This window comes from Pimephales promelas, chromosome 12 (assembly GCF_988280905.1).
Source record: "Pimephales promelas chromosome 12, fPimPro1.hap1.1, whole genome shotgun sequence".
In the NCBI taxonomy this organism is placed as follows: Eukaryota; Metazoa; Chordata; class Actinopteri; order Cypriniformes; family Leuciscidae; genus Pimephales; species Pimephales promelas.
Window position 1 is genome coordinate 20,826,923 of NC_142780.1, and position 15,433 is coordinate 20,842,355.

A 15,433-nucleotide genomic window follows, 5' to 3' on the forward strand; every position below is an offset into this window, starting at 1 on the left:
TATATATGAAAGAGTGTTGATAAGGTACACGACAGTATTTTTACATTTAACATGGTGAGTTTTTTGTCATATTTGTTTTCAAGTCGAATGAAAATGGCATTGTAATAATTTTTGACACCCTGTTAATGTAAAAGTAACTTCCTTATCTTCAAAATAAATGTAATTTACAAATTACAAAAGGTAATTTATGTTTTTTGTTTATGGTTTTATTTAAAACAACAACAAAACATGTAAACCTCCTATTATTGTGATCCACTTTGGTTGCCATTGGTAACAGTAAACATGCCATAACACTCAAGTATTCTTCATAAAATGTTTTCCATGGAACAATTACCCCCAAATGGCACCCACCCCTCTCTGATTCACCCTGAGTTCTTGTGTGACTAGATGCCTTAAATCACACAAAAAGGTAAATCATTTGCTTTGAATTGATCATGCATACATTATCCTGGGCAAACCATAACTTATTTGTGGGCTGTTATCCTTCAGTGTTATTGATTTTGCTGTAAATGACATTCAAACTGATTTACGTCAGCTCTGGTCTAGATGTACAAATGTCAGGGAATCCTCTCTTATTCTGTATTTTGTTCAGAAATATTGCAAAACTGTATTTAGAGGTGCACCCCAGTCCACATTCTACATTGCTGGAAATGTGTTTAAAATTTAGTCAAATTCAAATCAGTTTTGTTTAATTAGGGGTTCAAGCACATTGCGCTGAGATTTTATTGTTATTGTTAGAATTTCCAAGTATCAGCATTCTCCCCAAAAAGTGATAGGGCAGACCAAACCGTAAGTCGTAGAGACTTGAAACTTTGAGGGATGACCTGTCTACAACATCAACAAAGCTCGCCCCTATATTGGCCTGATGGCATGTTCATGATGGCGCTACAGCGATACGAAACTAAAACGTTCGTCGCAGGCTCAAGTGCCTTATATCGTTGGAATCCTTGGTTCAAGACAAAAAAAGAGTACATTTCGGCTTTGACGGGTATTTCGGAAAATTCCCCCAAAAAATACTTTTGCGAACTAGTCCAAGGTTTTTCGGCTGATTAGAACCAAACCAGTGCTGAAAGATTCTCTGGAGTCTGATTGTCAATGTTTTTTTTTGTCTCTCTTGAAAGGAATGAGATAATTTCACCAAACTCGGTACAGTATGGGCTCGGTCGGTCTGTGGGAACGGGGGTTACAATAGTAACCTTAAAGGGATTCTATATGCTTTTTTTAGCTTAACTGAACAGCTTCAGAGTTATTGAAATGGTTATATGACTTCTTTCGGGTGAGGAAACGGCAGACTGACCGAGCAAGGAGTCAGACGCGAGCATAGGCGTAATTTGCGTGTGATATGTCTCTATTGAAACATCTTGCTGATACGAATTGATACGGATGTACCAATACAGACAAATAAAACATCTCCAGTTAACTCTAGTAGAGCATTAATTTTGTTTGTTTGTTAAATAAGAGGCAATCTGAAATGTGTTGTTTTTGAAATCAAAAGACCAAAGTGCTTGCCGCTGTGATCAGTGGTGCGGATACAGTGTTCACACAGTCTACAGTCTTCACACTGACGCGCTTCAATCCATTGTGGGGACTGAGAGACTCTCTATATTTGTTATGGTGAAATCACCAAACCTAATGCACAAAAACATGTCCCTGCTTGATATACTCACTAATAAACAATCGGTTTTAAAGAGGAAAATAAACTATACAACTAGTAAGGATTAGAACCCAGAACCTCTGACACTTGGCAAAAGTTATGCCACTGGACCATTAAAGTTCATGGGTATAATTGACGGATCTATGTATTTAATCAAGTGAAAATTCACACCACTCACAACATATATTAGATCTCATTAAACGACAAATTAAACACAATGTACTATTGTATACTATGTAACAAGTCACGCTCTGCAAGTACTCCACAGCGACTCTAGGGGTCACTGTTTGACACAAAAGGGATGTCCCTTTAAGGGCCTTACACAGAGAAGGTCAATCACTACTGTTCCTTCTGACCCACTCAGTGAGACTATTGGATAACACTAGGGACGCGTATGGAAAGGGATGCTAAGGAGACCCCATCCTGTCAGCAGGGAGGTATCATGTGGGGATTACATATATGAACTGGACAACAGGGCAGTCGCACATCTGGAAGGCCTCTGGGGTAGCTCCAGCCTAATTAAGGGGAAGTCAATACCAGGAGAGACGGCAAGACTGGGCTCTGCCAGGGAAAGACACTGGGCTTGCCGACAGGGAAGCCAAACCGTGAAAGAACACTCATATGGAATCGCCGTAGGAATCACAACATATGGGCACCTAGCCTAGCACAGAGGCTGACCAACTGGGCATACTCACGAGGGCTAGGCCTAGCATCGGACGTCTCCGCTACATCTGACTGCCGACAGTGCTGGAGGAGCTCCATACAGAGTTCGTATCCGGTCCTAGGAGGGAAATGGTGCCGCAAGCGAGACAGAGCGGGTCTCCAGCATCTACTGGCTACTGAGGTGAGTACATGGGAGAACACAGGCTCTACATGAAGGTTGTAAAAAGTCCCGAATGCGCTGGGTTTTGGGTTTCTGTCTGTCTCAGCTGTTCTGAGGTCCTGAATCTCTGCGTTTGGTCCCCGACCGTATAAGCACAAAGTACAAATGGGAGAGAACAAAGCTAGGGCTCTGTAAACCTTGGCAGTAAGCACGGACGAGAACTCTCAGGCCTTGGATGGGAGACACTGATTACCCCACCAGACACATATTGCGTTCCATTCGACCGTAAGCACAGCCGCATTAACCATAGGGCTAGGCGGGGCTTAAGCCCCGGGGCCCAAGCAAGGAGGGGGTCCGTGATTGGCTGTGGAGCAGATACTGCAAGCCATCTGATTACCAAAGCCTTACCACGCAACGTCCCCCACAAATTATCCCTGTTATTTAGTTGCACTTTGCCTTATATTCCATGCGTTATCATGGAATCATTATCATTAATAGAGACGTTCGCAAAGACCCGCCTTTTTTAGGTACTATGTGACGGGCCATGAGCCAGGCGGCTCTCACGAGTCACGCACATCATGTTCTCATGCACTCATGCAGTGAAAAATACTTCGCGGGACAAAGACTAACGTTACACCGAGTGATTACGAGAGAGTTCAGAGCAGCTTACTGTTGATATGAAACAAAGTCTCAACTTTCAAATATTGTCATTTAAGTAATTTAAACATTACCGTTTTCAAGTTCATGTCCACCGACTGACAGCTTTGTTGTCGGACAAAGTATTCGGCGTTATGATTGGCCAGGCCACTTGTCATTCAAACCCCCATAGGCATGCAGGGCCAACGGCTCTGAGCAGGGCATGGTAAATTGAAACTCAGGTTTTAATTTGATATGACAAATATATTTATTCTATTTAACTTGTGAACGACCGACACTGCTGCACGTAGGCCTATAGACGAATCCGGCGAAACTACCGGAAGTAAGCGGGGCGCCATTACTGAGCTGTTGCTGGGTAGCGTTGCGCCATTGCCTCCTATTGTTTTAGTTGCAACTTGCGTCCACTGGAATAAACAGCTCGCGATTTACGACTGTCACTAACGTTACAACGTTACCCCTTGTATAATGTCGAGTGGGTAAACAGTTTCCGTTATAAATTGTTTCAATGGTGGCAGTAAAATTTAAATTTTGAAGAGAAAACATTGTGAATACCCCGGGTCGACTGCCCCTGTCTGGTGCCGTACGGTTTACAGATTTCCTGTGCGAGTACAAGACGTGGACATTCGCGTATAATAACAATTATTTAATGACATGAGTAAAAAAAATATAATAAATGTGATATAGTGATCAGCAAAATCTCCTCTCTTGCTATTTTTTCTATTCAATTAACATGCTATGGTCATTAAATGGCTTTTCCTGAGCTAAATGTAACGTTATGTGACATAATTGTTTTCCTGCTGTTATATTGATCTCTTTCCATGGTTTAAAAACACTAATTGGTCGATATTATGTATACTTTCTAGCTGTAACGTTACCCTACCCTTGCCTGTTGCAATGTGAAAATGAGATAAATAATGGACACAAATGAAAAACATGAATTTGTTTATTTGATTTCATTCATTTATTTATTTATTGTTGCCAAATGGACAGATCTTTTTATAGTTTCCTCGTTAGCAAACGTTAGCCTAGCTAGCTTGCCAAGCTATTTTCATAAATAACGTTAATCTGTAAGATCGTTTGTACCTTCATCTGTGACTGGAGGCCACTGCAGTCACAGATCAAACCAACAAGTCATTCTGCCTGTCTGTAGCTGCCATCGAGGGTGAGTTCGCGTTATCACAGAGGTTTGTTTACATACCGGTGCATATGTCTGCATGCCTGTGTAACAGCTCAGTAATGGCGTCGCCACAAGATGGCAGCCTACACAGAACGCTCGTCGGATTCGTCTATGATTGCTGCCTGCGCCTTATCGCCTACTCTTCTCTTCATTCTAATCTAGTCTATTCTTAAAACACAGCGTCATCATCGACCCCACAAACTTTCGGTAAGTTTGAATATTAACTTGATGGATGTATAATTTTGCTTTTTGTGTTTGATTAAACTCTATATTCGCCTAAAGGACTGGCGATAATATATCCGGTAGAAATATTTAAATTTTGCTGCGCCATCATGATGTAAGTTTATCATTTAAACGCGTTTTTAAACGTTGTGGTTTGGATACAAATTATTTCAAACTGCTCAGGCACAGTGAGCAGCGGGAGAATTCATTTTGTAAATGCTGGTTTTGCGACCAAGGTGAACCATAGACTGTGGTGAACTTGAGACGGTTTTGCACAGCGCACTTGAATCCGACTCTGAGGTCTCAAAGTGGCAGACGCTGCTAATAAAGCTGCTGTCGCCATGTGTGTCAATAATGTTAATCAAACATCAGAAAGAAAGTAATTTACTGCATTTGACTGAATTACTTTTGCAAAATTAACAAGAATGAATGTTGAATTTATATGAAAACCATGTATTGTATATTTGATTACTTTATATAATATAATAGGCTATTATTCAGTGCTGTAAGTTTTTCATAGGTCGATTTATTGTGCCTTTGTTCTATTTTAATTTGTGACTCTTGTCATCAGTAAGCTTGAGATTATTTTCTTAAGCTACTATTATTTTTTGGTGATATTGAAATTGGTCACAATAATTATGAAATTTCAGTCAATACATTTTGATATGATAAAAAAATCGTGTTAAAAGTAACATAACTTAACTGTGAAGTATATCATAGATGGATAAATAATAATATTGTATATCGTATATGACTCGTATAATAATATAACATTTAGCTCATGTAGTTGGTGACCTAAAGTGGTGGGGGGGCCCTGCAGTAACTCATAGCCCCGGGGCCCAGTGAGCTCTTAATACGGCCCTGACCGTAAGTGGACTTCGAAGTGGACTTCACAGGTTTTTCGCCATCTTAAGTGAGATTCCAATTCGAAGGGAACGAACATGTTCAGTTCGAAGGACACTGCAAACGGCATAGGGAACAAGGGAACATCGTTACATTACTTCACAGGAAGTTAGTGAAGTCCACTTCAACTGATATACCGTGTTCAGGGAGTAGGGAGCAGTTCGCCTACAGCCCTTTGTGGAAACAATTGAAATCGCAACCATGCTCCACCAAGGGGGGATCTCTAAGTCCCCGTTGGCTCTACGTTCCCATCGAGGGTTGTGAGGGTGGAAGAAGCTCGGTTTCAGGCAGAAAAAGCCATGATCTGGTAAACTCTTCATAACCTTCTGGGAAGAAGGGCACTGGGGCAGGACGCTGTTGATCAGTGTGAACCACCCCGGGATACCAATCGTCCAGCCTTGAACGTTCAGGACATGGTGGAGGCCTACACTTCAGCCTGACGCTTTCAGTGGCCTGGGAAAGCACAGCAGTCAGCTCTGGCTCTGACTTGGGCAATGCTACTCTCCATGGAGGGGGAAATGTAGTCGAATCTTCATCTCTTGAGGACATTAGCTCACCCAGGTGAGCAGATCCAAAAATGCAGGTCCTGGTCCGCCGGAGCCCCGGATGAAACACTAGGTCCCTCATGGGAAAGTGCAGCGTCCTCGTCCGGAAGCTCCACAGCTTGCAATGTGCTGGAGGAGTTTGGCTTACGGAGATTGGCTCGGAGGGTATAAGCCCCCCACTCTGATCCCTAGCAGAGGAACTTGTTTGGGGCATAGCAGAGGGGACTTTTATGTAATGGAATCTCGACCACAGCACAGCGATGGTCATCTTCCCACAGTGGGTACATAACTCATCCACGAAAGCCACCTCAGCATGCTTTAAGCCCAGACACATGAAGATTGTGACTGTCAGACGGAGCCAGGAAATGACTGCATCCAGAAAAACACGGATATGGAATAACATCTTTAAAAAGAGGCAGTGTCACAACGTGCATACTTTTTTAGGGAAATAGCTCTTTTATTGTGTTGGTCACAGCACGACTTGCAGACTGTTGAAAGCCTGCAGTGTGCACAGGAATTTGTATTTTAAGCGAAAATGCTCTTTTAGGGTGCAATGTCCCTTTAAATGGCGACCACCACTGACGTTAAAGCTTGAACATTCCGATTGCACATGCTCATTCTTATATACCTTTTTGCACGATGCAAATCTCGCATGCCAATGTGCACTGGCTCGTCTCAGACGAGAGGCCAACTATTAAAAAAGCTTTAAAACATATATTTCCTTAGTAAATTGCCTGTTTTGGCTGTAAATGGGATTTTCCATCTATGATCTAGGTGGTACCGGACTTGTTAAATAAATCATAATACCTTTTTATACAGATGATTAAAAGCATTAAAGCACTTGAACTCCGTTAATTGCTGCTTGTAGCTATACTTTACTATTTGTTTGTCCATCAAAGTAAACAAACTATTTTTCAACAAATGTCAAAGCAATGGTTGAAATAAGTTCAGCAAGGTTTCCTTTTAAAAAATAATTTATTCTCTTGTTTTGTTTTAATAACAAATATTTTTTGAGTTCACATTTACAAAATAGTTCTGGCAATAAATATACTGACTCAATACTCTCATCATAAGAGCTTAAAGACAACAAAATGCCCTGTCACATGACATCAGAAAGAATTACAAGCATTGTAAAATCAGCACATATCACAATTTTTTCTCATGAAATATTTGTGTTAATAATTAAAACATTTATTAATAAATAATTATGTCAGATTTGTGTTAGTCATTCTGATAATAACAAATGCTAATACATCATCAGCAGCACATGGTCAGTGCTGTTCACTATGTCAGGTGTGTCAGCATATATCTTTTTATCAGCATTCTTTAAATAATGTCTAAACAAGTGTTGTAACAGAATGTCTTAGTGTTTCCTCAGTTATCTCAACAATAAATCAACATCACTTCAGTAAGCTCAATGAAGTAAAGTAATATGTTACAATTCTTTTACTTAAAATAACATCTGTAATATTGAGGTTCACTGCTACATTTGTTTAATTTAAAACCTTACAGCATCAAATGTTTACTATTGCTTTCTGCACATTTAATACAGTCATTGTATTTCATAAAGACAAGTAGATTCCACATAATTTCTGATTTCTAAATTCATGGTATTAATGAACATTATATCACGTGCAACACTAACACACACACATACACACACACACACAAAATCACAAATTAAATTGCAAGTTTAAAAATAATCTATAAATAAAGTTGCATGAAGACCATGAAAAAGTGCAAGTTTTCTTAAATAAATAAAAATGTGCTCAAATAATTGTCTTATACATTAACAGTGTAACTCTGTGAACGTTTTCGTAATAATCTCCGAAACCACATCCAATAGAGGCAGATCATTACAAGCCAGTAGCACACATAAGCTGCAGATCCAAATATCAAAAACTTGATCTCTTCTTTTTTTCCATCTGTTGTCCACTTCTCATTGCATTCCCTGTAAATCGTGTACCCTAGGCCTCCCAACAAGATGGCTGCCCACACTGAAAGGGGTGCCAGGGGAATGTAGTTCCCCACCATCTTACGACGACCCGATGTCCCCCAGCTGCTTTTATTCATGGTGATAATGGCAAAGTATTTGGCGGGCAGGAGGCTGGTCATGTAGAGGGCAGAGTATAAGGACATGAAAAGCATCACTGCGTTTTGTCGTAGGATGCAGGCATAGGCTGCCTTTATCAGACCAATCAACTGGATGCAGCACAAAACCCACAAAATGTCCCACAGAGTGCCTGTCCAGAAGAGCTTGATAATGGTGCCAGTGACAAAAAAAGGAAAAATGCCTGAGACGATGGATTCGTAGGTCATCCACAGGTTATGCTTGTGCCACCACATAGCATTGTAGAGCCATTCACGAAAGTAGGATTTGGTCCAACGCGTCTGCTGATTGAGCCAGCGCAGAAACTGGGCGGGAGTCTCGGTATAGCACTTAGAACGGGCAGTATACCTTATAGGAACAGAAACTCACCGTTAAAACATGTCTGTTTGAATAGGAGGCCTGCAGTTTTTCACAGGAAAATAATGTTATGCTCATTATAGAGGACGATCACTTGGCAATTTTACTTCTAAATCATCAATGGTGAATCATATTTGGCCACAGTAACTACTTACTTTGTAGCATAGCCCATGCTTAGCATTCGATTGGTGAGATGGCGGTCATCCCCAAAAGTGCAGTGGGTGCCAAGAAATTTCTGGTTGTACCAGGATTCCAAAAACTGCTGGAGGAGGTCATTCCTATAAAGACCTGAAGCGAAGATAATCAAATGCAATTATTCATACAGACAAAATATTACAACTTAGATCAGAGTAACAAAAATACGTCTACTTGGTTAGATCAGTTGAGAACTGAGTAATCGTTAGGGCTGTCAAACGATTAATCGCGATTAATCGCATCCAAAATAAAAGTTTGTGTTTACATAATATATGTGGGTGCACTGTGTATAATTATTTTGTATATTTATAAATACACACACATGCAGGTATATTTAAGAAAAAACATTATTTATATATAAAATATTTATATTTATATAAATCTATGTACAGTATATGCATGAAAATATTTCTTAAATATATACAAGCATGTGTGTGTTTTTATATATATATAAAATAATTATACACACTGCACCCACATATATTATGTAAACACAAACTTTTATTTTGGATGCGATTAATTGCGATTAATCGCTTGACAGCCCTAGTAATCGGTGCTCCGAGTGAGCCAAAGATAGTTTAAATACTTATTTAAAAACCATTTTATTCATGCTACACTCTTAAAAATACATTAAAAATACAAAAAACAATACCATTTTAGTTCCCCTAAGAACCTGTCTGTCAGTGAAAAGTTTCTAAAAGAACCACTTTTTTTCTTATAAAGACACAATATAAAGACAAACTTTTTTATTTGAAATAAGCTGCACCGATGACTCATCCAGTATAAGACCAAGAACATGCATTTATACATAGTACATAGCGTCAATTTTGTTTCATATACACTTGAAGGTTTTGTATTACATACCTAAGGGGCCACTGATACAGGAGACACAGTCAAAGAAGGACTGGCAGGACCTCTCAATATTAAACGCCATCCAGTAGCGCAGGCTGCTCATGAAGCTGATATAAGAGTCTTTAAGGTTAAGGATCATCACGTCGCCTCCCACGGCACCGTATTTCTGGTTACTCTCCAGCACCTTGCAGAGCTCCACTGTGGCCAGAGGGTCTAATTTTGTGTCCGAGTCACATACCTGATTACAAAAAGTAGAATAATGATGGAGTATTTCTTACATATTTATTACCCTAAAATCCAATGCTCAATTTGTTCTTAGTGTAAGTGCTTGTAAATATCACTAACCTGTATATAATCCACAGAGGATCCTAGTGACTTGAATGCTGTATACATCACTTCCCTCTTTCCTCCCCATTTTTGCATGATGCAAACACACTTCTTGGTCCTAATGAGTTCTTCAACCTCTAAGCGCTGGGGGTCTTCAAACATCACCCCATCATTTCCTTCTGGGTTCCAAGAGTGGTAGTTGTTTTGCCATATATAACAGCCAGGGTCCTGGTCCGCAAAGACCTCCCGGAACATCTCCATCATGTAGCGGTCATCTTCAGAGTTTCCGTCCACCACCATGACAATGCGTAGCAGCTCAGTTGGGTACTGCAGAGCCCGTACAGACAGAAGGCACTCACGGAGATAGGCAGGGTCCTCCTGAAAGGCTGATATAGTAAAGCCAATGGATTTTGTGAAAGAGCAAGGATTGCGTCTTGCATGCATGCGCCGATGCTCCACAAAGGCAAAAAGGCTCTGAATTAGGACGTGGAAGCTTAGCAGCAGTCCATAGAAACCAAATGAGATGATGTTGTATGGAGATGTAACTATCTCAAAACCTTTAATGTACGCCCATAACATCACCCCAATGACCAGGAGAGCAAAAAGAAATGTGAGAATGGCTCGGACCAGAGAGCCAAATCTCCTTAATACTGGCTTAATGTCCATTTTATTATCAAATTGCTAGAAATAATGAAAAATGAAAAGAACTAAAAATGATTTAATTACTTAATTATTTAGTTTTAATTACACATGATATAATGTGTAAAATTGCACATAATAAATAGTATAGAATTAAAATCAATAAGCTGTTTTTAACATACCTATTCGGACAAATCTTTAGCCAGATTTATTCAACCTTTCCTGAACCCACTCTCCTCTAGATCTAACTGTTCTTTCAGGACCTCAAACTTATAGGCTGTATCTGAGCTCAGGGAACACCCTTATGTGTAATGAGCTGCAAATGTGCCTTACGCTGCTCAGAGCACGCCTCCCTCAAGGACTTCCATCCATGACTCAAATAATATACGTCACAACTCGGTACTCTTCTTATTGCGTTTACTGTTGGGTATGTGAGGCTTGCAGAAGGAACGTCATAAATTGAAGGTTTTACAGTAATATCTTGGTTAAGGTTCAGTATCTTAGGGAATAGTCATGGTTCCCAAGGTGTGCATGCTGTTGATCATTTATCACACAATTTTTTTGCACTATTTCTCTTTTAGGTTTATATATATAGCCTATATATATATATATTGGGGATATAATATACAGAATAAAAATCATAATGGAAAGTCCCCATAAAGCATGAAAGCCCAGTGCGTGTGTGTGTGTGTTTCAGGTAAACCCTACATTATGGGAACAAAATAACAACAATGGCAATATCTGTAACCGTTGTGTGGAGATTTTTTGGTCCCGTGAGGAAAACAGCTTATAAATCACTCTAAATTATGTTTTTTGAAAATCTAAATATGCAGAAAGATTTCTGTGATGAATAGGTTCAGGGTTAGGATGAGCATGCGACCATGGCGGAGATGTCCTTTCGGGCGGCCATGACAGAGACGACCCCTCGGGCGGCCATTTCAGAGATGACCCCTCGCGCGGACATCACCATTTTTTATGCTAATTAGAACCCTTTTTATAAGGTTACATAACATGCTTTAACATTTACAGATTTGAAAAACAAAAAGGCGTGAATAAAGAACCCTAAATTAACAAAGAACCATTTTGAGAATACAGGGTTGATATAGAAGTAGTAAGCTAACTAACAGTTCTATTTAGAACTGAAATGTTTTCTCTAAAAAAATTAATTATTAACTTTTTCATGTAAAATAATGGCATTTTTAAAATATTTTTTTTAAATCAAATCATTTTTGAGTTTGACAGCAAACACAAAGCAAAACATAACTATACAGCTAGTCTGTGCTTCACAATTTTATCCCACCACTCCCCTGCCTGTATTTCTATTTCAGAAAACAGAATGTCGACCTCTTGTGGAAGGCTACAGTGTTGTGATCTGCAGAGACCAATGTGAATTTTTGTCTACCTGGTCCTCTGATGTTCTTGACTATTTTTTAAACGTAATTTTAATTAATCGAGCAAGTCATGTGCACAGGGTTTCTGACTCATCATTCAACAATGTTATTAAGCCAATGTAGGTCTTCTAATTAACTGCAGTGTTACTTTCTGAAATGTTATATAGACAGTAAAATAAAGGATGTTCCCCGATGCGAAATAAGAGGCAGGAGAAGGCTTGCTCAGTTAAACTGACCATTGGCGAGTTCTGAGTATGTCAGAGATTAAAATCTTTATAGGCTGTGGTTTATCTGGACAATGCTAATTTTGGCTTTTGAAGGTCCAGAGGTGATATTTTATTAATTTATTATTATTATTATTATTTATTTATTTATTTTTTGATGGTTAGGTATAAACATTGTTGGTTTATGGTCTTCAAATTGGGTTGAGAACAATACCGGGTTTTTTTTTTTTTTCTAATCACCACATTATACCTGCAGATGGCAGCAACACATCATCTTATTTTCTTGGCGACTCGGTCGCCCTCTATCGTTCTATTTCTGATTGCTTTCCTGTTCGTGAACAAACAAGACTATATAAAGGAAATTAATATTGCAGTCTTGTTCCTCAACAGTTTATATAGAATTTAATATATAGAAATAGTATTATAGTATTTATAGTAGGCCTATTATAGAACGTGCTCATACCATAGGATCTAAAAGTGATCAATCTAGACTCTCTCTCGTCTTATTTGGGCAACTATTTTACTCTGATCATCCATCTCAAGATTTATCCTTCTCTATCGAACCACAAATTATGTTTTGTAGGCTAATGTCTGTGGTTTGCGGTGTTTATTCACTGTTATCTTCATTGGGGTTACATATTGTTTTTATTTGAATTTCTAAGTAAATGTATAAGGAGTAGCACTTTATTAAACTTTTATCTATAAAAGTTTAGCTGTTGTCAAGATGATGTAATAAATTATTTGGCTGTTAGTTGACTTACTGTGAAAGTGGTAGGCAACACAGATTGTAAAAGCTATATTTCAAAACATGATGTTCTCAAAGTTGGTGTGTGTTGTGTAAGATATTGGGGGTTAATAACGGTTGTATGCATATAAATAATATTAAGGCTGACTTAAACTGTATGAGGAAGTAGTAATAAGGTTGTGGAAACTGTTACGTGACATGTTCTAAGGAAGTTGTTAAAGAGAATACATGTTAAAGATAATTGATAAATGATATGTGTATGTTTTGATATGATGAAGCAAAAACATTGTGCTATATATTTCGTATTTTAGGGTAATCTATTAACATAAATCAGATGGATAATGATAGGCTAATGTCTGTATAAAAAATGGTAACTTGCAATTGTTGCCTTAAGGAGCCTTTTCTATTTGGTGTTGTCTATGTGCTAATGTTGACGATTTTAGCATGAATAAACTGTGGCTTTTTAATTCTGACTAATGTTATGCAGCCTCAAATGCATACGGTTAAAAAGGGTGTTTATTGTGAAATAGTTGTAATATATTGCAAAACTTCACTGTCAAATCCACGTGGTAAAGACAGCTCACTATACAGCCTTTTCACAGATGGCTGATAGTCATATGAAAGCCAAAAGTGGTTTCCAGATGTTTTGTCAGCATGACAAAAATATATAACTGAGGAAGTGTCAATCTTTATATTCTTTGGTTAGTTAGTTTGTCAATAATGCCTCTTTTTTCTAAATGTGATCTCATATTTGTCATAATAATATATTTTTTAAAACACTAATTTGTGGAAAATAACAATAATTGTAGGCTAATCAGTAGGTAGTTAGTTATTATGTAGGACTAATGGAAAACACTTCAAAACACAATGAAGCAATATTGTTTTTTACATTTCAAATTCACTTCATTTCTATAAAAAAAAAACCAGAAAGCACATGGTGCTCTTGAGAACTTTCATAAAATGTTAAATCCTTAATAACGAGTTGAGAACCCTGTAGTTCAACTCAAGTGCAACTGTGCAATTTGAATTAATTTTAGACATATTTTCTAGAAATATTTTTCTTCCACTGTATTTCCTGTGGAAATGTGATGAGAGAGTTTGCCTTAATTGAACACTAAATACATGCATTTAGTTAGTCAGTCTTGTGTGTACAATTTAATTAATGTTCATGTATTAAGTAATGGCTGTAGATTTCAGACAGCAGATTGTCAGGCACTCTATATAAACACATGTGCCAAGGTGTTTATCAGTGGTAGACAGAAAAATAGATGTAAGGGTACATTTCACTAACCCCATGATTATATGTACTTAACTTTTAAATATAACGCATTCCCATCCAGTATGGGCAAGTTCTCTTCTCTTTGCTCTTTAAGTCACAGCTGACTAGCTTTTATTTGTTTAACTTCAAAGGACATGGTAAGAAGTTCTGGGCATTGGAATAATGATGAAAATAAATGTGTTTTCTTTTTCTTTAAAGGTCCCCTCTGTCTTTAGAACTATATGGTCATTTACTGTTCAAAAATGTGTAGACTTTGGAGGAAAGTTTTTTGTGTGTGAGGCCTATTGTAAGAAAAGAAAAACAAAACAAAACAAATCGCATGTTAAGTTGCCATTTGGGTCAATAATTCTTCTACCCTTTGTTTTACATCTTATAAGTGAGTATGGCAAAATAATCTCTGCTACATTTGCCTCAAAACCAATAAATGTAACAGAAATGGATTGCCATGCTCCATCGGCTGACAAACCTGATGAACAGTTAATAAGAGAAATTATCTGCAGAGACTTCCAAACAGAGTTGGAGAAAATGCAGAAGGAAGTGTGAAAACATGGGCATGGTGACAAACATGAATGGGGTCAGGTATTGCATTGGTAAACATCTGTGCTGAGCATCTGGTGATCACCAACACCAGTTTCTGTCTATTAAAAAACAAAGATACACATTTAGAAGCCCAGGTAGGGTCACCAGAGTCCAGATTGACTACATTTTGATCAGTGAACAGAGGAAACATTCAGTTAACAATACACGTAAATATCTTAGTTCAGAAACGCCACGCTGTGTTGAGTTCTGGTCTGGTTTGTTTATATCGGACTGCCTTTCTGCAAGTGAGTTTGTGGCAGTATTTTGATTTTCTGTTGTGATTGTGAAAAATGTCGCCATTGTACATCGTTCATGCTGAATTGAGAATTGCCATAGGAACTCACATGATCGTTCAGGGAGAAAACTGGACAATGTAATACAATTTTGCCTTGTCTATGTGTAAAAACACTATGGATTGTAGATAGGTTGAGGAGGTGATGGGAAGACCCCGGATAGAAAATCTAGTAACAATGTCACTAATTTATCCTTATCACTCACTAAAATAATCACATTGCTGAGTGTTTTTTTGTATTTCACTGTGCTGGGTGCTTTTAAATCACAGTTAAAAACATATCTGTTCAGACAAGCTTTTAACATGTAATCTTCAACTCTGGCTTATTTTTGTGTTTTGTTTTGTTCTTCCCCTTTTTTTTCTGTTGTCTATTGATGCATTTACTGGAAAGCGCCTTGTGCACCTTTTGGCTGTTGTAAGGCGCTATACAAATAAAATTTGATTGATTGATTGATTAATAAT

General features: G+C 38.3%; 1 protein-coding gene across 1 annotated transcript; it reads right to left on the minus strand.

Annotated features, from left to right (window-relative positions):
• Positions 1-6,947: 6,947 nt before the first annotated feature.
• Positions 6,948-10,694, minus strand: has1 (hyaluronan synthase 1). Its single transcript, XM_039679931.2, has 4 exons — positions 9,841-10,694; positions 9,508-9,733; positions 8,604-8,736; positions 6,948-8,439 (listed from the first exon to the last, which is right to left on the minus strand). Exons 1-4 carry the CDS (start codon positions 10,486-10,488, stop codon positions 7,764-7,766), a joined length of 1,683 nt encoding a protein of 560 aa, XP_039535865.1. The 5' UTR covers positions 10,489-10,694; the 3' UTR covers positions 6,948-7,763.
• Between the last annotated feature and the right edge of the window lie 4,739 nt (positions 10,695-15,433).

Coding starts and splice junctions, on each gene's coding strand:
- has1 (XM_039679931.2), bottom strand. CDS start 10,488: ATGGACATTAAGCCAGTATTAAGGAGATTTGGCTCTCTGGTCCGAGCC. Junction 9,734..9,840: donor CCTCTGTGGATTATATACAG/GTTAGTGATATT, acceptor TTTTGTAATCAG/GTATGTGACTCGGACACAAA. Junction 8,440..8,603: donor AGCATGGGCTATGCTACAAA/GTAAGTAGTTAC, acceptor TGTTCCTATAAG/GTATACTGCCCGTTCTAAGT.